The sequence below is a fragment of the Mytilus trossulus genome, chromosome 12, assembly GCF_036588685.1.
Source record: "Mytilus trossulus isolate FHL-02 chromosome 12, PNRI_Mtr1.1.1.hap1, whole genome shotgun sequence".
In the NCBI taxonomy this organism is placed as follows: Eukaryota; Metazoa; Mollusca; class Bivalvia; order Mytilida; family Mytilidae; genus Mytilus; species Mytilus trossulus.
In genome coordinates, this window is record NC_086384.1 from 34,113,604 (window position 1) to 34,138,184 (window position 24,581).

General features: G+C 32.2%; 1 protein-coding gene across 1 annotated transcript; it reads left to right on the top strand.

The window, feature by feature from the left end:
* Window positions 1–714: 714 nt before the first annotated feature.
* Window positions 715–20,433, top strand: LOC134693216 (uncharacterized). Its single transcript, XM_063553955.1, has 3 exons — window positions 715–823; window positions 17,672–17,794; window positions 19,355–20,433. Exons 1-3 carry the CDS (start codon window positions 820–822, stop codon window positions 20,323–20,325), a joined length of 1,098 nt encoding a protein of 365 aa, XP_063410025.1. The 5' UTR covers window positions 715–819; the 3' UTR covers window positions 20,326–20,433.
* Window positions 20,434–24,581: the final 4,148 nt, after the last annotated feature.

Here is a 24,581-nt window from a genome sequence, read left to right on the forward strand (position 1 = left end):
TGATTGACCTGTCAACGCATCTGGACATTTTGGATTGAGTGCAATCATTTCATTTGTTTTTGTTTTTGTGTTTTGTTATCTTTGTTTGTCTACTTAAACTGTTGAATTTGACATTGTTTAACTACTTGTACAATATTTCTTTCACTATATATTTGGTTCATGATAATAAATGAGTTGAAGGTATGTCATGTTGAAAAAATTATACCTTTACAAAATGTCCTCTATTTCACATTAATGTGAATGCATTACAAACCGAGCAATGAGTAATAATAAACTTATCATGCTGAAGCCTTATGTCATGTTGAAAAAACTTATACCTTTACAAAATGTCCATTATTTCACATTAATGATATTCTGAATGTGTATGCATTACAAACCGAGCATTGAGTAATAATAAACTTATGTCATGTTTAAAACCTGACCTTTTATCGGTATGTTTCATCATTGACTATTTTCAAATCTTTAATGCCACCTCTTGTAGTCGAGTTGAAATACACTCATCGTGATTACCACACTTAGATGTCTACACCATTGGACGTTAATGACTACACGTATTAGATAATACTAATCACACTGTGTCCATTGTGTTTCATCAATAGAGTTAAAAAACACTTTACATGACTGTAATTATATCCCTTTAAACATATTTATGCAGAGCATAAAAGTATAAATAGAAGTATCGTGTTACGTCAGTTTTCCGAAAATAAAGGTTTTCGGAAAATTGATGTAATACGATACTTCTTTAAATCCTTGTTGCTAGGTTTACATAGTTTAAAATTGACGTTCTTAATTCATTGCTGTTATAGGACTCACTTTTAAATGGGTAAGATGTTATACACTTGAGACTATATCGAATAATATATGCATTAGAGAGGTTAAGCTATGAAATCCGATTTGATCCGCAATTGTCTACTTAAGAATACGACTGTGCCAAATCAAGAATATGACAGTTGATATCCTTTTCTGTTGTGTGTTTGAGGTTTTGATTCCGCAATTTGTTTACAAACTCTCCGTTTTTTTTATTTTCCACGGAGTTCAATATTTTTGTTATAAGTGTGAGCTTCGAAGCAATTAATGCATTTGAATCAAAATGTATAGATATAAAATGTGAAGTACACGGCTATTTGATATTCTGGAAGGGTCAGAAGAACTTTTCCTGATTGATCATTTATAAGCATATCTTGCTACGCATATTTATTTTGCCGCACGAAAGTAAATTTTCATTCAATTGTATACATATATCTTTCCTGAAATTTGTGTTGCAGACCATTCATTTTCACCCTGTCCTGTACAAGTTACCAGTCATTGATATTAGTTCTATTAGGTTGTTCCTAAAAATGGAGGTGTAGTTTATTCAATTGGTACAAATTCACAATCGAGAATCTGATTTTTCAACTGCATACACTGCGTTTCTCTTCTATTTGTTGTCGTCTAGATTATCAATAATTATTTTATAACATCTACAAGTACAAAGTTGAAGAGCAATGGGGATCCAAAATTACAAAAAAGTTGTGCCAAATACGGTAAAGGTCATCTTTGCCTGGGATAAGAAAATTCTTAATTTTTCGAAAAATTCAAAGTTTTGTAAACAGGAAATTTATAGAAATGACCACATCATTGATATTCATGTCAACACCGAAGTGTTGACTACTGGTCTGGTGATACCCCCAGGGACGAAACGTCCACCAGCAGTGGCATCGACCCAGTGGTGTAAATAGTTATCGAAGGTACCAGGATTATAATTTAGTACGCCAGACGCGCGTTTCGTGTACTTAAGACTCATCAGTGACGCTCAAAATATTTATAAAGCCAAACAAAAGACAGCTACCGAGTCTCTGATTTGGGACAGTCAAATGAACATGGAGCGTGGTTCAACTATAATTTTTTAATATCCAACCCACTTGATCAGTGGAAAAGCAAAAGTTACATCAAAGTAAGAACAATCAAAATTTGCCCAGAAACAATATTCATGAACTAATTCTTATTCATTCAACATCGCATATGATATGGCTTATATTTAATATTTTTTTACAAATGCTTTACAAATAATCTTTCACTGAAATGCATGGAAGTCGTAATAACGAAACACTTCTTTTGTTATGTAACCATAAAATAAAAACATAAAAAAGTAAATAACGAAAATACCAATTAAAACACGAACATTTTTCAACAATTAAACAGGATACAAATATATAAATTTATCCAAAAAAAAATAAGAATAACAAAAAATTACAAGAAAAGCAACAGCAAAATACTAGACCAGGTTATTTTTAATTATAATTTAGTGAACGCATATATCCGAGTATCTTCTTCTCCTGCTATAAAAGTGTATTGAATAAAAAATATTTTTTTTTACTCTTTTTAAAGTAAGGTCGCAATGCAATAGAACAGATGCTCATCATAACAGAAGGGCGAAGGATACTAAAGGAACATTCAAAACAATAAGTCGAAAAAAGCCATGAAATTTTAATCTTCCAATATCAAATAACAGTATCTCTCTATTTCTATTATTCTGTCGAGGTACCCGGTATTGCTTCATTAAGGCTGTGTGCGATTCCACCATTTTTTTTTGTTTAGTCTTGATTTGTATATGTTAAATAGATTACAGAAACTTGTACATCGGTTAAATGACATTGCCTCTTTTTCATAGGGGAGTTGTTTTTATAAAAAAAAATATAATGGATGAAGTTGTCATAATATTGGAGTTTAGAATGACATACAAAAGTAATAAATCTTCCTAATTTATAAGTTTGTAATATCAGCATGCACAATCATATTATTTATTTCTAAACATCTGAATTCATACATTTCATACAAACAAAAACGGTCACTTTAATTGCGTTTTTATTATCTAAACAACTTTTCTTAATCTAAATAATCTCTAAGATGAGCTTTAAACCCATATTATGATAAAACATATATTCTGGATATGCTGTAACTTCAATTCGTCGTTTTTAAATAAATAACCGGTAATGGCTGGCTTAAGCTATTTCTGTAATTAGATCGGAAATAGTATGTCAAATAAATAAACAAAAAAGTATTATTTTTTATTTCGTGTAGTTAAAAAAACGTTATTGGTGAGATAATTGAAGCCACCAGATCTTTAACCGAGATTTTAAATGTTTAAATTTTAATGAAAGAATGTCATAAAAAAAAGTTAATTATTTTTGGTATTCTGTCTTATTAAATCTCTTCGTCAGAATAAAGAAAATAGTCGAATTAGTAGGCTAAGAACAATTTTGCAACACTCTATAATACAATACATTGAATTGATAGGCCGTTGAGATTTTTATCTCTCTACGACTTCAAATACATATGATCTGCCGAAATATCAATGCTTTGTGACGCGAATGGAGGAACACGTCTAGTGTTACTTTCCTAGGTCAAGGTTCGCCTGAAGTCATTGATTTGATCATTAGTCAATTATGTTCTTGAATTATGTCACTGCAAAATTCGATCGGTACTATTTTTTATTGTACTTTCTTTTTGTTTTGTTTTTTGTCAATTAAGGATTATGTGTACTAACAATAACATTAGTTACAACCCTCTATTTGTGGGATAATCATAGGTATGACATATTATACAGGCACAATTCTACTGTTCTCAAGAAGGCTTTTGGTATTTGTCGTCCTGTTGCTGTGTCGTTGACGTAAACTCCACGTCTCCCTTTTAAAACATACAGACAGTTTACCCTCTCGGTCTAAATGATAATATCATGGGAATTGTAAATATATCTAGAACCAATTCCGTTAACATTTTGGATATAGTTTCTAAAACTGTTCGTAAAAACCGTTCTCACGGTCGTAGAACAAATCGCAATCAAAGAAAATTTCGGGCCAATCATACCAATATTTCGGACCTAATTTCTATTTCAAAAAACAACGGCAGACATTATCTGTGAACAAAACTCTGTTCGTTACCGATTAATAAGTTAAATAAAATTTTGGAGGATTGCAACACAATTTCATATAGCAGTCCTAAATATGAAATTGTTCAAATTATTATGGCATATTGATATTCTAAATTATTTCCCCAAATTGATCGCCCTGAAGATCATAAAAAACATTTTATTAAAATTAAGTATGTCAATAAAGGCTTTGATTTTGTAAATATTGCCGGTATATTTAACGATTATTCTGTTAAAGAACAAATTCCTGGTTATTTTGACAATACTGAGCTACCTCTTATTTGTTATATTTACAAGAAATCTACCCGGAAATTTGTTTAATTATAGTCAATTGTGTAAAGATGTTAATATCAGTGAAAATACACCTACTTCATGTAATTGCAGTAATTCCGCATATATGTATGGACCCATTTCCCATGTTATAACAGGAGATCTTAACATCGTTCAAGACCGAGAGTTTAAATCATTCCTCAGTAAAGGACCTAAATATCGTCCCCCGTCAATTATTAATTGGAATGAGTGTCGTAATATCATCCACGACTCACTCCATACTTACTGTATGAAATGGATAAAACGGGAAAAAGCTGACAAACAATCTTTGGACTCTTTTTTTAATTCAGTAATGAAGATAGTTGATTTACGTATTCAACATTTTAAAGAACATTTTACTATTAACAATAACCACAATAAACCTATTTCTCGTATCAAACATAAACTAAAAGAACTAGCCAAGGAATTTGTTTTTGTCCCGGCCGATAAAGCTGCTAATAATATTATTATTGTTTGACGTAAATTTTACATTGAGGTTCTGAAAAAGGAAATCACCAATTCACCAACATTCCAACTGACTCCATTTTCAGAAAACGAAATCTGTAACAAACATAAACTTTTAGCCACCGCTTTACAAGCAGAGCCAAATACAATGAAAGTCCCAACTATGTATTGGTTTCCAAAGCTACACAAAACCCCTTACAAATATAGATTTATTTCGTCTTCAAGCCATTGTTCAACTACTAAATTGTCTATTCTTCTTACCAGCACACTTGGTACAATTAAAAACCTTATAATAAATTGTTCAAATAAGGCCTTCGAAAATAGTGGAATAAATTACTTTTGGAGTGTGAAGAACTCGTTGGAAGTACTTGATAAATTGCATGCTCATATTGGTGATTTTGAATCTGTTCAAAGTTTTGATTTTCTACCCTGTATACCACATTGCCTCACATTCTCATTAAGAAAAAATTCACACACCTAATTAAATGGGCATTCAAAAAATCAGAATGTGAATATATATGTTCAAACTCTTTTAGGTCATTTTTTAGTAGCAATAAACAAAAAAACTATGTTAATTGGACATGCTTTTTTACTATATATGCCCTTGAATTTTTCTTAGATAACATTTTTGTTCGCTTTGGGGATTCCGTATATCGTCAGATTATCGGAATTCCAATGGGAACTAACTGTGCACCACTTATTGCGGACCTCTTTTTGTATTGTTATGAGTTACAATTTATGACAAAAATAAGCAAAGACCCATCAAAACAACATTTGATAAACAAATTTAATAATACTTTTAGATATTTGGATGATATTTTGGCTCTCAATAATGACGACTTCAGTATGTATATTAATGAAATTTATCCTGCTGAACTTACTTTAAATAAAGCTAATACTAATAATGACCACTGCCCTTTCCTCGATCTTGATATCTATATCACTAACGGAAAGCTGAATACTAAAATTTATGATAAAAGGGATGATTTTTCATTTCCTATCGTTAATTATCCGTTTTTAGATGGTGACGTTCCCTTGTCACCATCTTACGGTGTTTATATATCTCAACTTGTACTATTCGCTCGTGTTTGTAACAATGTTAAAGATTTTAACGAGAGAAATTTATGTATTACTGAAAAATTATTACACCAGGGTTTTCGATATCACAAACTAGTCAAAACTTTTACTAAATTTTATCATCGGTATAAAGACATCATTCGTAAATATAGCTCAACATGCAGACTTTTTATACGTTCAGGTATTTCACATCCAATTTTTTATGGAAATATTCTTTATAAAGCACAACGGTGTCAGTATTCACCTCAGAAACTTACAAAACCTTTAAATAGACTGATTAAGAAGGGATATAATTACGATACTGTTGTCAAGTCATTAAAGATTGCATATTTTGGCGTTAATATTGAGTCACTGATAAGGTCTTTGCGTCGGAACTAAAGACATTTATTCTAAAAACAGTTGTTGGCATGACACGGGTTATGTTCTTCTCATATATGTTATGATGGTATGATACTAAACCCCTAACGGGAAGGATTGTGCCTGAGGTTCATATGATGAAATCATAATCTTTCAGTCAGTTTAATTGAAGTCTGGAGCTGGCATGTCAGTTAACTGCTAGTAGTCTGTTGTTATTTATGTATTATTGTCATTTTGTTTATTTTCTTTGGTTACATCTTCTGACATCAGACTCGGACTTCTCTTGAACTGAATTTTAATGTGCGTATTGTTATGCGTTTATTTTTCTACATTGGTTAGAGGTATAAGGGGAGGGTTGAGATCTCTCAAACATGTTTAACCCCGCCGCATTTTTGCGCTTGTCCCAAGTCAGGAGCCTCTGGCCTTTGTTAGTCTTGTATTATTTTTATATTAGTTTCTTGTGTACAATTTGGAAATTAGTATGGCGTTCATTATCACTGAACTAGTATATATTTTTTAGGGGCCAGCTGAAGGACGCCTCCGGGTGCGGGAATTTCTCGCTACATTGAAGACCTGTTGGTGACCTTCTGCTGTTGTTTTTTATTTGGTCGGGTTGTTGTCTCTTTGACACATTCCCCATTTCCATTCTCAATTTTATTTCATAGTTATATTGGTCATGAAAATGTATTTGGCTATCAACCCTCATGACTTAAGTCTGGAATATTCGTTTGCTGTGTTTGAGCTTTTAGTTTTCCAATTTGATAAGGGACTTTTCGTTTTTAATTTTCCTTGAAACTTAACTAAAAAACATTTTGCATTTGTTTGTTAATTTCCTGTTCTTTATTAAATGTTACTTTATCCCGTGAAACGTTCAACGGACGTAAATAAAGCAACAGTAGTATAACGCTGTTCGAAAGTAATAATACGATTGAGAGAAAACAAATCCAGGTTACAAACAAAATCTGAGAGAAACTCATAACACTGAAGTGCAACAAAAAAACCAAACGGCAATACAACACACACAGAAAAGAACTATGATATAACAACTGCCATTTTCCTGACTATGGTACAGGGCATATTTAAGAAAAACTGGTTGGTCGAACTTGGTTTTATGGCTATCCAAACCTCGCACTTTTATTGCAGTGTATAATACTAAATACAGTACAAATAAATGGAAAAAGATTCAAGTCCGTAGACGTGGATTTGTTGGACAATACGGAATATTTTAGGCTTGAAAAAGATTTTGTTTGCCTTTTTCTGGAATATATATGGCTATTTGTCTGTTTATATATTTTCTGATTGAAGTCGTCTAATAACCTCATTTGGGTATTTTTCCGCGATATTTTGTGATACAAACATTTACGTTTACGACTGTAGATTATGGGGGCAGTAGTCCTCGTTCTTAGATACATTATCCCAAGAGGCGCAAGGTAACCAAGGCAACGTAAGGGTTGGACTTGTTAAATGTCTATGTTTTAACCATTAATGTAGACCCATTAGCCAACCTTCGTAACCCGTATATAATAATTCATTTATGTATATGCGCAATACTAATGCCATTTTTTTCAAAAAATATCATATCAAATTGAATAAGGTTTTGTTTTAATTCTGCATGTACACTTCACCATAATAAAACAAACACAGACCGAGTTGATCTTATTTGTTCGGAAATTGGGGTCATATTCTTATTCATATTGAATTATCAATATCAAGCATGCTTGAATGGCGAGCACGTGCAATTCAATAACTTTGGTTAGGTAGAGTTCTGATATAAGAAGAAAACAAAGACCTTTTCCGTTAGCGCTAACCATCTCTTTGATTGTATCAAACATGAAAACATACTGAGAGCTTGAGATTAAAGAAACCTTCAAGTAATCCCATTATGTTGCTTTATTTATGTATGTCATCTAAATATATTTTCTGTTAAAGGTATAGATAAAAACTTCCCATAATAATCAAAATTAACGGTAATAGATATCGTCAGTCTTTTGTATTCCCAATAATGTAATCTGTCAGTTGAAATAACGAAAAAATGTAAAACGCATTTACGCTAGTTTTCTTTGATCTATTTGCACAAAACAATACAATGCACATGATTGAATTGACCTGATTTGGCAGGCTGTTTGGGGTTATAATCTGTGCATGACTTAAGTACTAACATGCGACCTGTCGATGTAACGGTTCTCTTTAACGCTAATATTGAAAAATATTATACATCATTAAATAATATACTGTCAGTAAACGGTGTTCTCGGGACACATCGTGTTTCAGCTATAAATACATGTATATATAAAAAAAAATGCAAATAGATTTTTTTCTAAGATCAAGATTGATAATTAATACGATTCATCAATGAAAACATTTTTTTTTAACGAAAATATACATTTGAACAAAACTCAGCCTGGATCATTCCTTTTATCTCGAGCCTTCCATACACACAACGAAGAATGTTCTCACTCTAACTTCGTCCTCTTCTCCATCTGAATTTGATTATTTTTTATTGTTTCCATGGATTTGTTATTTTACGAACGTCTAATTTCAAAATGAATATTAGAAATATTATCAGTTAAAACAAGTGTGGACACAGATGAGTGTGGATAGTATGTTTGGATGTTTGACAGTGTCTTATGACAAAAGGAGTTCTACTATGTTTTTCCTTTATGGTGTTATTTTTTTGTCTATCTGATGAGTTAAGCCTTTTTTAACTGATTTTTATAGTTTGTTCTTATGTTGTACTGTTATACCACTGCCCCAGGTTAGGGGGAGGATTGGGATCCCACTAACATGATTAACCCTGCCACATTATTTTTGTATGTGCCTGTCCCAAGTCAGGAGCCTGTAATTCAGTGGTTGTCGTTTGTTTATGTGTTACATATTTGTTTTTCGTTCATTTTTTTACATAAATGAGGCCATTAGTTTTCTCGCTTGAATTGTTTTACATTGTCTTATCGGGGCCTTTTATAGTTGACTATATATGCGGTATGGGCTTTGCTCATTGTTGAAGGCCGTACGGTGACCTATAATTGTTAATGTTTGTGTCATTTTGGTCTTTTTTGGATAGTTGTCTCATTTGCAATCATACCACACCATCTTTTTTATATTATTAACTGTGTTGCACGGTGACAACCAACCTGAGCATTAGTCTAAGAACTGTTATTTATTTAAAATTTTTTTTTATGTTCAAGACAGGCATAGAGGAGACAGTAATAACACTAGTTACCGAATGATTATGATAGAATATGTTCTACATCTTTGATTTTGGATACATTTTGTATCTAGGAGAGCAACACATAATAGATTATTTTTCTCACACGTTTTTTTTCTATATGGGAGATGATATCTAGATTTGAGAACATGATATAAGGAGTCTGTAACTCGGTGATTGTCGTTTATTAATGTGTTACATATAAGTTTTTTGTTTATTTTTTTTTAACATAAATAAGGCCATTAGTTTTCTCGTTTGAATTGTTTTATATTGTCATTTCGGTGCCTTTTATAGCTGATTATGCGGTATTGGCTTTGCTTATTGTTTATGTCCTATAGTTGTTAACTTCTGTGTCATTTGGTCTCTTGTGGAGAACTGTCTCATTGGAAAGCATACCACATCTTTTTCATATGTATTTGCTTACTATTGGTATGGTTCACTAGATTTAGTTAAAACAAACTTAAGTTAAGACTAAATAATTCTTCAATGTTTCCATTTGTAAAAGGGCATAACCCTAGAATGATAATCAAAGTGCTTGTAATCACTGAATGGTTATTAAAGACTGCTTTAATTTATCAGTTGGTAGTAAAGTGAATTTTGCATTGTATATTGTATAAAGCATTAATTTAAGTTGATTAAACTACTATTCTGGACAGAGAAAGACAACTCTAATTTTCAAAATAGATTTCATAAAGCATTGGTTTTAGGTAATTCAACAACCATTCTGGACAATTTGTGGTCTCGACTCTACAAACATGCTTGTTTTTGGCCCTCAATTCCTCGACTGTTTGCCCCAATAACCCTTAAAATATATCCCAACCTTCTACTTATGGTATTAAACATTATGGTACAATTTCAGAGCAATTGAAATACTTGTACATGTTGTACACAACTTTTTGTACTGACACTAAATTAATGCTTGTTTTGGGCACCTTTGGAACCTAAACCTTATGGACTATAACCCCCAAAATCAATCCCAAGCTTCCTTTTGTGGTTAAAAACATTGTGTTATAATTTTATTTATTTCTTTTTGCTTATAGTTAAGTTATTATATGGAAACCATCTGTCTTCGGACGACGACGACAGGATACCTATTTAGGACCGCAAAAATTTCTGTGGTTGTATAAAAATTTCAAGCATGAACAATGAAATATAGTTTAAGAAATCGAAAAGCCTAGATAGAGCTTATCATTTTTTTAACATAATTTAACAAACATAATATGTTTGGTTCAAATTAAAATAGAATGCTTTTATCTCCCTAATACTTACATTGTACATAAGAGGTGATACTACTTTGACAAATCCTTGTACATGAGAGTTGTCTGTCAAATCTTTATTTTACAAAGAAAGAATTGCATAACAATGAACTGAGCTCAAAGCAAAGTAATTTAATAATACACTTAGACAAAGAGCTAAATCCAGTGATATACTTTGTACTACAGGTCCTTTGTGATCATCCATCGACCAAAACCATATCTCAAGAACATTCCATACTACATGGTTGAATTCAGAAGCCCTGAAAAAGACATGATTTTTTTATCGTATTTTAAGTATATATATGCACAGGTTAAAACTTTCTTGTGGTATAATCATTCAGTATCTAGCAACTATCAATTTGCTTCATGCACATATTGATATAGGTTTAGTGTCCTTCTGTTGGAAATAAGAACACACACCTCCATCTAGTTTTAGTCAACTGACAAAATATTCATAACTATAAAATGTTATCTACTGTAAGACCATAGGTGGATCCAGGGCCCCCCCTTTTTATGGGAAAAATTTGGTTGATTATATAGGGAATCACTCACTGAAGCATGACTGCCCCTCCCCCCTCCCCCCCTGAAAAGTTCTGGATCCACCATTGAAGACTTGTCAGTGTCTATTTATCATTGCCACTATATCAGTGATATATGTACACATACATATATGTAATTATATACATGTAAGACTAAAGAACATATATAAGACTAAAACTGGCATTCAGCCTTTACTACATCTTCATTCCCAAATATAAAAAAGAAGATGAGGTATGATTGCCAATGAGACAACTATCCACAAAAGACCAAAATGACACAAACATTAACAATTATAGGTCACCCTACGGCCTTCAACAATGAGCAAAACCCAAACCACATATATAGTCAGCTATAAAAGGCCCCGATAAGACAATGTAAAACAATTCAAGCTAGAAAACTAACGGCCTTATATATGTAAAAAAAAATATGTAACACATAAACAAACGACAACCACTGAATTACAGGCTTCTTACTTGGGACAGGCACATACATAAATAATGTGGCGGGGTTAAACATGTTAGCGGGATCCCAACCGTCCCCCAAAGTCATTTTCAAATTGGACTTCATGATAAAATAAGATTCTATATCTACTTCCAATGAAAATGAAATATCCCTCTAATAGACTAGCATTTAAATCACTGTTTTCTAAACTGGTAGCTAGGTCACCATAGATCTTAAATATTTCAAATGCATGTACATTTAATAATAGAAATTCTCCAAAATTCACTATATTTTCCCTTTTTTGTCTTCTGTTTGATATACCATTTTTTGAGTCTATATATTGTCTATATATATATTGTCCTTTATATTGAGGTCATTTTTCGCAAAATGAACCCACTTAATCTGAACTTTAAATGCAAAAGACCCCTAAATGGCTAACAGATATTGCTATAAAGAATTATAGTCCATGATTTATATACATGTGATTTAAGAATTCATGAAATTTACACTGATGCACAATACTTTTTTATGAGACCTGTTTTAACTAATTAAGGACGACACCAAAAGTTCAATGAAGGATAAAAAACTTAATTCACATAGTTTTTTCACTGACCCCCTACCCCCTTCTTAACTTAATTTGGGAAAAACTGATTGACCCATATGGATATGTATAAAAATCAATGTCAGATAACCAAATTTTGCAGCAGTTCAACCCCCAAACTATTTGAATTAAGTTTTTTATCTTACACTGATCTTTTGATTTTTAATTTTCATATATGTTCTAAAAGAAATGCACTACAAATTAATTGTGTTCTCAAACCAAATAGCAATAAGGTGTTTAGGAAAACATGACCTAAAAAGTTAACATCCTTCATATAAGACAAAAAACGTGGGAACTCATACTGAATGGTCAAATGTGTTCAATATGAAAATTGCAGTTAAGATGGTAAAATCACAAATAGGCCATTAATGTAAATGGACTAAAAGTATGACTTTTGCGCAAATTTAAAGGGAAATGACGGGGAAGGGGCAAATTAGTGTTCAAGGGGAGCAAATGCTGTTTAAATTAGTATGTGGTTTTAAATACAGAGGGAAAGTGGAGTTATCTTTTTAGACTTAAGTTAAATATAACTTATGCAGACTTACCTTCTAATTCTATGAAGAAAAAAAAAACAACTCAGAACTATTACTAATTCACTTGGACGATACTGATATGCAGACCTAAAAACAAAAAGAAATATATCATAAAATAGTGATTGAAAGATTCATAACACTTTGAAAGGATAATTCAGACACGTGTTACACGGGGAGCATGTTTGTTTACAAATAATAATGTCACGTGATCGAGCACTGACCTCGCATGTTGCATCGCCCTTACAATTCACTAATACATAACCATTTTCATGCAAACATGCAACGTGAATGTGATTGGTTATCAAATAATACAAAAATAATGCATGAACCGTTGAAGAAGAAATTATTTCATCAAATAGATGCGATTTTCACTTTCGACACGAATAGGTCGAGTTGACATTTCTGTCATCGGAGATAGTATTGAGATAAATGGGATATACAGATCTTTGATATATGCAAAAGTCTGGTAATATGTTAATGAAAAAGTGTGTATAAATTTTCGTAAACGAAGTTACCTGTATACTTCACCAAGAATTACATTTGAGCGCTAAGATCTGTATGTGTGATTTGGCTTATGTAACATCGTCAGTCGGAACTACTCGGCTATTCACTTCGTGCAACCAGAAAGGCCGAGTAGTTCCGACTGGTAACAAAGTACAACATGATTAATGGATTTTTTTGCGTTGCTATTAAACCATTGAGGCCACGTGATTGAGGCCATATATTTTTATTGCGGGTTCCACATATTTAAATCGAAATTGTAGAAAAAATGGAATGTTGTGAGCAGAATCAAAACAGAAATGATGAACACTGCAACATTTCCAGCAAAATATAAATAGGATGGAGGATCTGTGTATTCACATTATTTGTAAAACTCTCCTTATTCTTGTGAAGCGTGTGCTTTACATCGAGGCTTATTATGCTAAGCAACGACGCCACAGTACTTCAACCAATCAAACAATGTTTATTTGGGGCAATCGATCTATTTTTACTCAGATTTTGTAATGTTTTAATCGAAATTATAGAAAAATTGAATATTGTTAGTACATATAAAATAGAAAAAGATAAATACTTTTGGCTAGAGATAATTTGGATGGGGGTTCTGTGTATTCACATTATTTGCACAACTCTCCTTACTGATGCCATATTTTGGAATTTCCGTGACCTAAATGGTTCGCGAAAATTAATATTTTTATATATAGTAATAGTAAAAAGTTCCGTTTACATATGATTTGCACACCCTATTGTATACTCTGCTGTTAATTGAATGCGGCTATTCAATTGATACATGTAAGTATATGGAGCTACCTAAAATTTCCAAGAGGGGAATGCTTATGTAAATAATGCTGTATACACTTGATGTATTAGCAGTACACGTCATATTACTCAGCAACTATGCTGAGGGTTATTTTATTAACCTTTTTAAGAGTAGAAGTATAAATCATATTACATTCGCGGATAATCCAGTATTTTTAGTCTTGAATCAAAAACTCACCTGTCTTCGAAAAAAAGATGTTTTTCTCTATATGCGATTAAATCAAGACCAATCTCTTCTTGTATCTTGATATTTATTTTTAATCTTACTTTCTATGAACTTGCGTTTATCTCCACAATAAAATCTGCTGTCCATTTTCAAAAGACAGAATGTTTGGCAGTGTAAGTTGAAGATGTTCATTTGTACACGGAAAGAAGACAACATAATGTTCAACTATAGTATATGCATTTAAATTTTTAATGCAACTAAGAAATTGACATAGTTGTATTATATGGGAATGTTTAAAAATGCTGCAATTGTTTGCACATGTCCTAAGTCAGGATTTTGATGTATAGTATACGTAGTCGTTTGTTGATGTGGTTCATAGGTTTTTCTCGTTTCTCGATTTTTATATGGATTTGACAGTTGGTTGTCCTGGTTGGATGATTTTACACGGCTAGTATTTTTGGGACCCTTTATAGCTTGCTGTTTGGTGCGAGCCAAGGCTTCGTGTTAAAGAGAGTACTTTGACCTATAATAGTTCACTTTTATAAATTGTGACCTGGATGGAGAATTGTCTCAATGGCACTCATACCACATTTTCTTATATTTGTGTATTATCTATATGTATAATCCCATTGTAATGACTGTCCTCACGATAAGGCAATGTTGGCATATGTTGTGCATGTGTTTCAACACACTAGCGAATTGTCTGCAGTTCTAATTGTTTCATATTTCTTTATAAGTGATGAATTGAATGAGTGTGGATTGGTATTGCGAATAATTTATTGAGATTATGTATGCACAGCATGACGCGATTAACCTGTCAACGCATCTGTACACTTTAGATTGAGTGCAACCATTTCCTTTTTTTCTTTTTTATTTGTCTACTTAAATTTAACATTGTTAAAATACTTGTATACTTTTTCTATCATTTTTTGTTCATGATAATAAATGAGTTTAAGGTTTCTAATGTTGAAAAAATCATAGTTTTACAAAATGTCCATTCTTTCACATCAATGATATTTTGAATTTGTATACATTAAAAACTGTGCATTGAGAAATGACAAACTAAAATTATGTCATGTTTAAAACCCTGACCTTTTATCGGTATGTACATGTAACATCATTAAATGTTTTGATATAAATGTTATTCAACGTATTTACCTGTTCAGAGCAGTATGTCTTTGTTTTTCTTACCTTTAACTATTTATTGTCGATTCGCCTTTCTTTTTTTCAAAAATGTTAAGACGTTCGATATTTTTGCTTTATGGTTACCTACATCATTTGCATAACTTAATTTTTAAATGAATTTTATTAATTTTGATAGAACGTTATCCCAATTACAAATGCACAAAATAGAAAGAAAGCAAGCAAGCTAATCAAAGTCTTGCTATACATGCATTAGGAAATAAGCTGTAAATAAGAATGTTAACCCATTATTTCACAAGAGATTCTTAGAAAATCACTTTTTTTTTAATTGTTCGTAGGAAGATTATAGACTTTGTTCATTAACATTCTACATCAAAAATAGCACATGCTTTTATCAAGAATTGACTCCACGTCTACACTTTAATTTTGCTGTCTATGAAATGCAGTTCTATGAGACTGCCATACACATGAGACATTTAGCTAGCTATAAAAAAACAATTTTTATCTACCATGTTCTACCAAAAAAATGCTTGTTCCAAGTGAAAATCTAATTGTTATTTTTCTTTACTTTACTTTATTTTACTTTTTATGGTTTCATTGAGTTAGAATATTCGACTGACGTTAAAAAAAAACATGTTTAATTTTAAATAAAAGCCTTCTTAAGGAAATGTGTGTATTTATTTCAGCTCTCTAGTAACAGGGTGAACTTTAAAAAAAACATAGTTTTGTTATATTTGGGGTGTTCTAGATACACAATGACTACGTGTTAAAGAAATAATCACATTGTGTCCGTTTTGCTTTATCAATAGAGTTCGAAACACTTTATATATAAGTCTATCCCTTTTAACATATTTATGCAGAGCCTACAATGATTAAAAGAAGTATCGTATTACATTTATTTTCTAAAAATCGTTTCCGAAAATAAAGATTTTCAGAAAATTGATGTGATACCATACTTCTTTTAATCCTTGTTGTTAGGTTTACATAATTTGAAATGGACGTTCTTAAATCATTGCTGTTATTAGACTCGCTTCAATATGGGTAAGATACTGTAGACATAAAACTGAATCTTATTATATATGAACTTAGAGAGGTTAAACTATGAAACCAGGTTTTATCCCCAATTGTCTACATAAGAAAATGCCTGTACCAAATCAGGAATATGACAGCTGTTATCCTTTTCTGTTGTGTGTTTGAGGTTTTGATTTAGCACTTTAATTACAAACTCTCCGTTTTTTTCCACTGAGTTCAATATTTTTGTTATTTGACTTTATATTGGTTTGCCTGTTTAACTATTAACAATCGTTCACTATACAGACTCGAATATACAGATTGTTTCTTTTTTTTGTGTTAATGTATGAACCATTTGTAAACGACCAAGAACATTTTATTGTAAGACTTTAGTGTACATGTTATAATTATCTTCCAGTTTATGTGATATGGTGCTTGTATAATTAATATGTAAAAAATTGTATATATATCCTATAAGCTGTACTTGCTTTTGGAATAAAGTATTATTATCATTATTTTGACAAAATATTTCTCAATTGAATATGGAAAAAGGAATAGTGCGGTATTTAGAAATATGTTGGATCGGACAGGATATAATAATAAATATGCAAAATACCTCAAACTACCCACCCTTCACTCTGCAAATATATACTTAATTATGTATGTATAAGTGGTGTTTTTTTTTTCTTTATCATTATTAGGTATTACTAGTATACAACAGTGACATTAGCTTCGGTTTCAACAGTCTAATTGAATTATAAATAAATAGTTTAAATTAAAGTTTATTCATTTGTTTGTTCATGAATAATAATTCGTTATTAGCAATCGAACAAGTTCAATATTACCAAAATAGCCCAAAAACTTGGCTGATACATTTTTTAAATGAAAGATACACCATTTTGACACACAAGCATACGATCTATAATGTGACCTCTATTCGGATGATAGTACATGTGCTCAGAATATTAATCAGATATCTGAAATGGAATATGTATCTGTTGATATTCACAATAATTAGAGTATCCCATTGCCATCTGAAATCTTTCGGATGTCATGTCAATATTTGGGTACAATGGTTGTGTGTAAAATAAAATTGCATGCATTGGTTTTTTTTCCAATAAAAACTATAAAATTGTGATATGCGTTTTTTTCATGTTTCAAGTCGAATTTGAGAGTTATAATCGTTGCAGTATATATGATACTAGCAAGTATCTTATGCTTAAGATAAGTTATTATAATGAAATCAACGAATATGAATTAATGTGTATTAAACATACTAATGGATCACTACACTTATTTTATGCAATGCATACCACAAAAAATAACTGCAGTTTCTTTTTCAGGAACAGGGATTTCTAAAACAAAACGCAAGGATGGATTTAGTGAGGCGCAAGGAACTGAACAATCGACGACAGATGATAATAATCATACCGCGAACCTAACTAATCCTATCAATCAGACGCCAAGTAAGCTTGTCTAGCAACTGATCTATTATCTTCCTCATTTTCGTTTTGATTTCATCAGATGCACATGTATCAACGTTGAATTTACGTCTAAGCAACAACGTTGATTCAAAGTAGGGTTAACTTCAGTCATTCTCGACTAAAAAAAATCATTGACTAAATTGGTGGGTACAGATGTATTTGATGAACAGATGGGACAAGGGAAGTCAACGTAACACATAGTGTACTCTGGAAAATTTGTTCATTCATATTGCATGATGTTAATGAAAACATTTCTGTTGTTCTGAAAACATTCATGCGTCATAAATTTTGGTAACGAGTTTAGTTCGTAATAAATAATGATCAGGGTAAATGTAAATCCGGTTCACTCCGGGATAAAAGTTGTTGAATATTCACAAATGTCTTCCAGATTTATTGCAGTGAAACAGAATCATTTACGCTTAGCATCTTTAAATTTGTGTATGGACAATTACTCATATGACATGATTGTTTCTTATATATCTCATTCATCATTATTCTAATCTCTATTCAAGCATGCTACTGTCACAATTAAAATCAAAAGTGCATACCCTGAAATGTCTCGCCTTCTTTACTAACCATTGATGTTATGCTGATTGTCTTTAATATAAAATTTGATTACAAGTAACACATAAACTTAACATGATAAAAAAAAAAAGGGTCAATGTCAGATAAACCAAACGAAAAATACATGTACACCTTACAATCATTCAATATACCAATCATGGATGACCTATAGTTTCTAAGAAACAGTCTTAACCGAAGAAGAAAAACTAAACATTGACAACTGAACGATGAATATGAGGTCAAGGTCAAATGATACCTGCCAGAAAGACATACACACCTTATAATCCTTACTTACAATTAACATGATTAATAAAGTTGTTCTAGTGATTATAGTTAAAGAAAAACAGACCAAAACATGAAAAGAGATCAAGGTCAAATTAACCTGCTACACTGACATGTACATCATAAACTATTTCCATACACCAAATATAGAAGACATATTGTATATAGTATTAGAAACAAACAGTAAAACTCAAAAACTTAACTTTGACCATTGGACCATGAAAATGAGGTCATCAGAGATGGCACTTTCCAGTTGGACATATACACCCTACAATCATTCCTTATACCAACTATAGTAGACATATTACTTATAGTATCTGATATATGGAATTGACAACTAAAACTTAACCTTAACCTTGGGAAAATGAAAACTGTCTGACGGACATGAGAACCTTGTGAGGTATGACCATACTAAAAATAATATCATATTACTCATAATAAGAAAAGAATAAACATTACAAAAAATCTTAAGTTTTTTTTTCAAGTAGTCAATGAACCATGAAAATGGGGCCACGGACAATGGACATATGACAGACGGAAACTTCGTAACGTAAGGCATTAATATACAAAGTATGAAGCAGCCAGGTCTTCTAGCTTTAAAAATATAAACCTTTTTCAGAAGTTAGCTCCATAGGCTCGACAAAAACCAATGTTATCAAATCACGGTAAAGTGTATTTTTTGCTTTTTACTTGCAGAAATCCAAACTTCAGTTGACGAAACAGAAAGCAGGCCCAAACAACAACGTAGAAAAAAGAAAAAAGGTGTTTTGAACGCCATAGCAAAAAAATCAAGTGGAACGGATACCTACAACATTGAAGGTGTCAACGCAAACGACATTTTTGACTTTGTTATCACAACCTTTGAAAATGGCTGCACATTCGAAGATTTTTTATTACAATGTAACCTTTTCCCCTCTTCTGCTGATATTCCAAGGTGGTTTGAAAAGCATTGGATGCATTTTCATATTTTCAAACATGGTGAAAAGATAGAATACATATTACCATATGTAAAGACCGCTGACATTTGTTATAGTTATAATAATCCTCATGTTCCTGGTAAATGTAATAATGTCAACTGTAACTTCTTACACGTTTGTCGTCGGTTTGTCAGAAACATATATTGCAATTTTAAAGGTTGCAGTCTAGCTCATGATTTTACAAATCAGCACAATAGTCGACTCATAGTACGATTTGGGTTAGAGAATTTTAGCGAAAACCAAATTAAAAGGGTCCTTAATAATCATTTTCCATCCATCTGTCGGGACTATAATTTTCATGAAAAATGCAAAGTTGGTAAGAAAAAATGTGTCAAATTACATTTGTGTGGTGCATATAAATTCGGAAAATGTGAAGAATCATGCAAATACAAACGAACTCATAAACTAAATAACGATCACAACAAATGGGTTCTCAGAGCATTTGAAATGATGAGCTGGCCAGACAAAAAGATATTGCAACACATCTACGTTCCACCTAAAAGAGTTCCTAGTTATCAGAATAATGATAAAGGTGACTTGGACCATAACAAAACCTTTGAAGACGACGACGTCGACGATGTATACAAAAGTAGCGATTTTATTGACATGGATGAGACTTTGGCTCCACCTAAGGCTGACAGTAGTGATGACAACTCGGATGTAGACGAGTCGGATAAACTTTCTATTTGATGACTATTTTGTGAATTTATTGATGTTATATCTTTGTAGACAGAAAAAATATTAGTTATTTCTTATAATTTAATTCTAAATTCTATTTTGAGCTGGAGTAAATCATGACATAAATAGTTATCAAAGGTACCAGGATTATAATTTAATACGCCAGACGCGCGTTTCGTCTACATAAAGACTCATCAGTGACGCTCAGATCAAAACAGTTAAAATGCCAAACAAATACAAAGTTGAAGAGCATTGAGGACCCAAAAATTCCTAAAAGTTGTGCCAAATACGGTTAAGGTGATCTACTCCTGGGCGTAAGAAAATCCTTAGTTTTTCGAAAAATTAAAAGTTTTGTAAACAGAAAATTTATAGAAATGACCATATAATTGATATTCATGTCAACACCGAAGTGCTGACTACTGGGCTGGTGATACCCTCGGGGACGAAACGTCCACCAGCAGTGGCATCGACCCAGTGGTGTAAATAGTTATCAAAGGTACCAGGATTATAATTTAATACGCCAGACGCGCGTTTCGTCTACATAAAGACTCATCAGTGACGCTCAGATCAAAACAGTTAAAGTGCCAAACAAATACAAAGTTGAAAAGCATTGAGGACCCAAAAATTCCTAAAAGTTGTGCCAAATACGGTTAAGGTAATCTACTCCTGGGCGTAAGAAAATCCTTAGTTTTTCGAAAAATTAAAAGTTTTGTAAACAGAAAATTGATAGAAATGACCATATATTTGATATTCATGTCAACACCGAAGTGCTGACTACTGGGCTGGTGATACCCTCGGGGACGAAACGTCCACCAGCAGTGGCATCGACCCAGTGGTGTAAATAGTTATCAAAGGTACCAGGATTATTATTTAATACGCCAGACGCGCGTTTCGTCTACATAAAGACTCATCAGTGACGCTCAGATCAAAACAGTTAAAATGCCAAACAAATACAAAGTTGAAGAGCATTGAGGACCCAAAAATTCCTAAAAGTTGTGCCAAATACGGTTAAGGTAATCTACTCCTGGGCGTAAGAAAATCCTTAGTTTTTCGAAAAATTAAAAGTTTTGTAAACAGAAAATTTATAGAAATGACCATATAATTGATATTCATGTCAACACCGAAGTGCTGACTACTGGGCTGGTGATACCCTCGGGGACGAAACGTCCACCAGCAGTGGCATCGACCCAGTGGTGTAAATAGTTATCAAAGGTACCAGGATTATAATTTAATACGCCAGACGCGCGTTTCGTCTACATAAAGACTCATCAGTGACGCTCAGATCAAAACAGTTAAAGTGCCAAACAAATACAAAGTTGAAGAGCATTGAGGACCCAAAAATTCCTAAAAGTTGTGCCAAATACGGTTAAGGTAATCTACTCCTGGGCGTAAGAAAATCCTTAGTTTTTCGAAAAATTAAAAGTTTTGTAAACAGAAAATTGATAGAAATGACCATATAATTGATATTCATGTCAACACCGAAGTGCTGACTACTGGGCTGGTGATACCCTCGGGGACGAAACGTCCACCAGCAGTGGCATCGACCCAGTGGTGTAAATAGTTATCAAAGGTACCAGGATTATAATTTAATACGCCAGACGCGCGTTTCGTCTACATAAAGACTCATCAGTGACGCTCAGATCAAAACAGTTAAAATGCCAAACAAATACAAAGTTGAAGAGCATTGAGGACCCAAAAATTCCTAAAAGTTGTGCCAAATACGGTTAAGGTAATCTACTCCTGGGCGTAAGAAAATCCTTAGTTTTTCGAAAAATTAAAAGTTTTGTAAACAGAAAATTTATAGAAATGACCATATAATTGATATTCATGTCAACACCGAAGTGCTGACTACTGGGCTGGTGATACCCTCGGGGACGAAACGTCCTAAAGTGTTGATGGTCACATAACACAAATATGTATATGAGTTGATAGACAAAACAGCATCAGCCAATCATAATACACCTAACATTCAAAATTAAATTATTGTGAAGATTTTTTGCTGTCATAGTATACAAATCCTTGCTGTCATCGAACACATTTGTTTGTTATGTTATCTATTTCAGCTCATTATTTTCTAGTAGTTCGTTGACTGTTGCAGTGCTTATGTATCATTGTTTCTTCAAATATTCACTTTTGAGCGTTCCTGATAAAGTTAGATCTAGAAAGTGGTTCGTACTTCTGATATTGATAACGTGTTATCATTGATTTTTCATATTGGGTTTATCATATAGATATCAGAAGATGCGGTATGAATGCAAACGAGACACCTCTCCATCCAAGTCACAAGTTGTAAAAGTAAACTAATATGGATAAAAGTACCACGTTGGATCTTGACCATCTTTTTATTCACTTTTTGATTTCCTTAGTTTTTGAACGTCATGATTTTATCAAATGGTTATAAATTCACTGTGTTTAAACCACACCGGCACAATTTGCACGGACTCGATGGTATCTAACATCCGGCACAATGACGGAACACCAATAGACAAAAGAAAGGTAGGTTTCTCCTTATTTTTTTTATTTTTTTTATGATATCGAAGAATATATATACATATACAACTATTTTCTATTGTGAGATGCAATATTTTCTACAACCGTTCTATATTAACGGAGAAATAAATCATAATGCATGTCAAAATGCCGAATTGAGTGAACCTTGCCTCGAAATTGTTTAATTTCTCGTTAAATTGTTCACATTGTACGGAAAGAAAGGTACAGGAAGATAGATATTGACACGGAGATTGCAAATTTAGTTATTTTGAGCATCTCAATAATTGTATCTCTGTGTATGGAACGAAAGAAATGGGTCATGTCAAATTAAAATAAACCGGTTTCGTCAATGTTATTACTACACAATCACCCGGTTTCGTCTATATATATCACCCGGGTTTTTTTTATTTTTTTAACAAACAATTTATGAAGAGCAACTTTGGCACGGATCTGAACATTGTCTTTCGAGAATTTAAATATATATTTATTGTAAAGTAAACTTCGCGTGTTAAAATCTATTTTAAACGGGCACTTTTGGACATAGTTAATTATGATAATACACATTTTCCTAATGAAAGGCGTATCCCTTATTTCACTTAACTTCAAACTAATTTTAAATGGAATATAAATACTTAATAGCAAACAATGGTATCTAATTATTTTGTAACATTATTATATTTTCTTTGTTTATAATAGTAGTATGTAAAGATGAAAAATAAAAGTATGTGTTTTGATTGTGCCATAATTTTAATTTACTATACTATATTATATACACTATGCATTCAATCATTGACGAACAGTCCCAAACCGACTATAGTCTATACTGTTCTGCACAAATTAATCATGTATGCAGTCCTGCCAGATTTTCTGGTACTATATATACTGTGTTACTTGCGCACAAAAGCGAGTTTTGACACTTAAGCATCCATAAAATAGCAGTGAGATTTGTAACTTTCTCCCCGTTTCTGGTAAGCACATATATTTTCCTAGGAATGTTTTTTACATTGTTTTTACAGTTCAAATTCATTTTTTTTACAGTTCGAATTCAATTGAAATTTCAAGATAACTTTCGAAAACAATATCTGACAGTTTTGTATTTTCAATGTGAATAAGAGTTGGTTTGCAAAACATGACCGTCATTTATATCTAGGTCTTATAGAAGAAGTGACGGTAACGACTTATCCCATACACATTGACAATGAGACAACTTTCTTTTAGACACAAAAATGATGTTGAAATAATCAAGTTTAGGTCAGCGTATGCCTTAAACAATGAGAAAAACACACAAACTGCATGAAAGCAAGCTATAACAGGGCCCTAAATTATAAATGTAAAACAATTCAAACAAGAAAACTACCTGCCTATTGTATGTTCAAAACGCATATGGTATAAAGCAACCAAAGACAACCATGGAATTACAAGCGTGTGACTCGGGAATGGACGGAGTCAAAGTGTTGTCGCTGACACAAACAGTACAACAAAAGTACAAATAAAAAAAAATGATGAATTAACCTTAACTCGTCTTATGACATAGCCTGTATAGTAAATTCGCGATGTGTGCCAAAACTTGTATCCTAGTTAAAATTATCCCTTAAATATAATAAATATACATGTCTTCGCAGTTTACTATGAAGTCCACTATCACTGAACATGTATACATATTTATTAAGAGGCCAGCTAAAGGACGCACCTGAAAAAAAAGTTTGAATCATCACCAAAAAGTATAGAGATCTTAATAAGATTAATATTAATAAGAAGTGAGTAAAATTTAAACAATA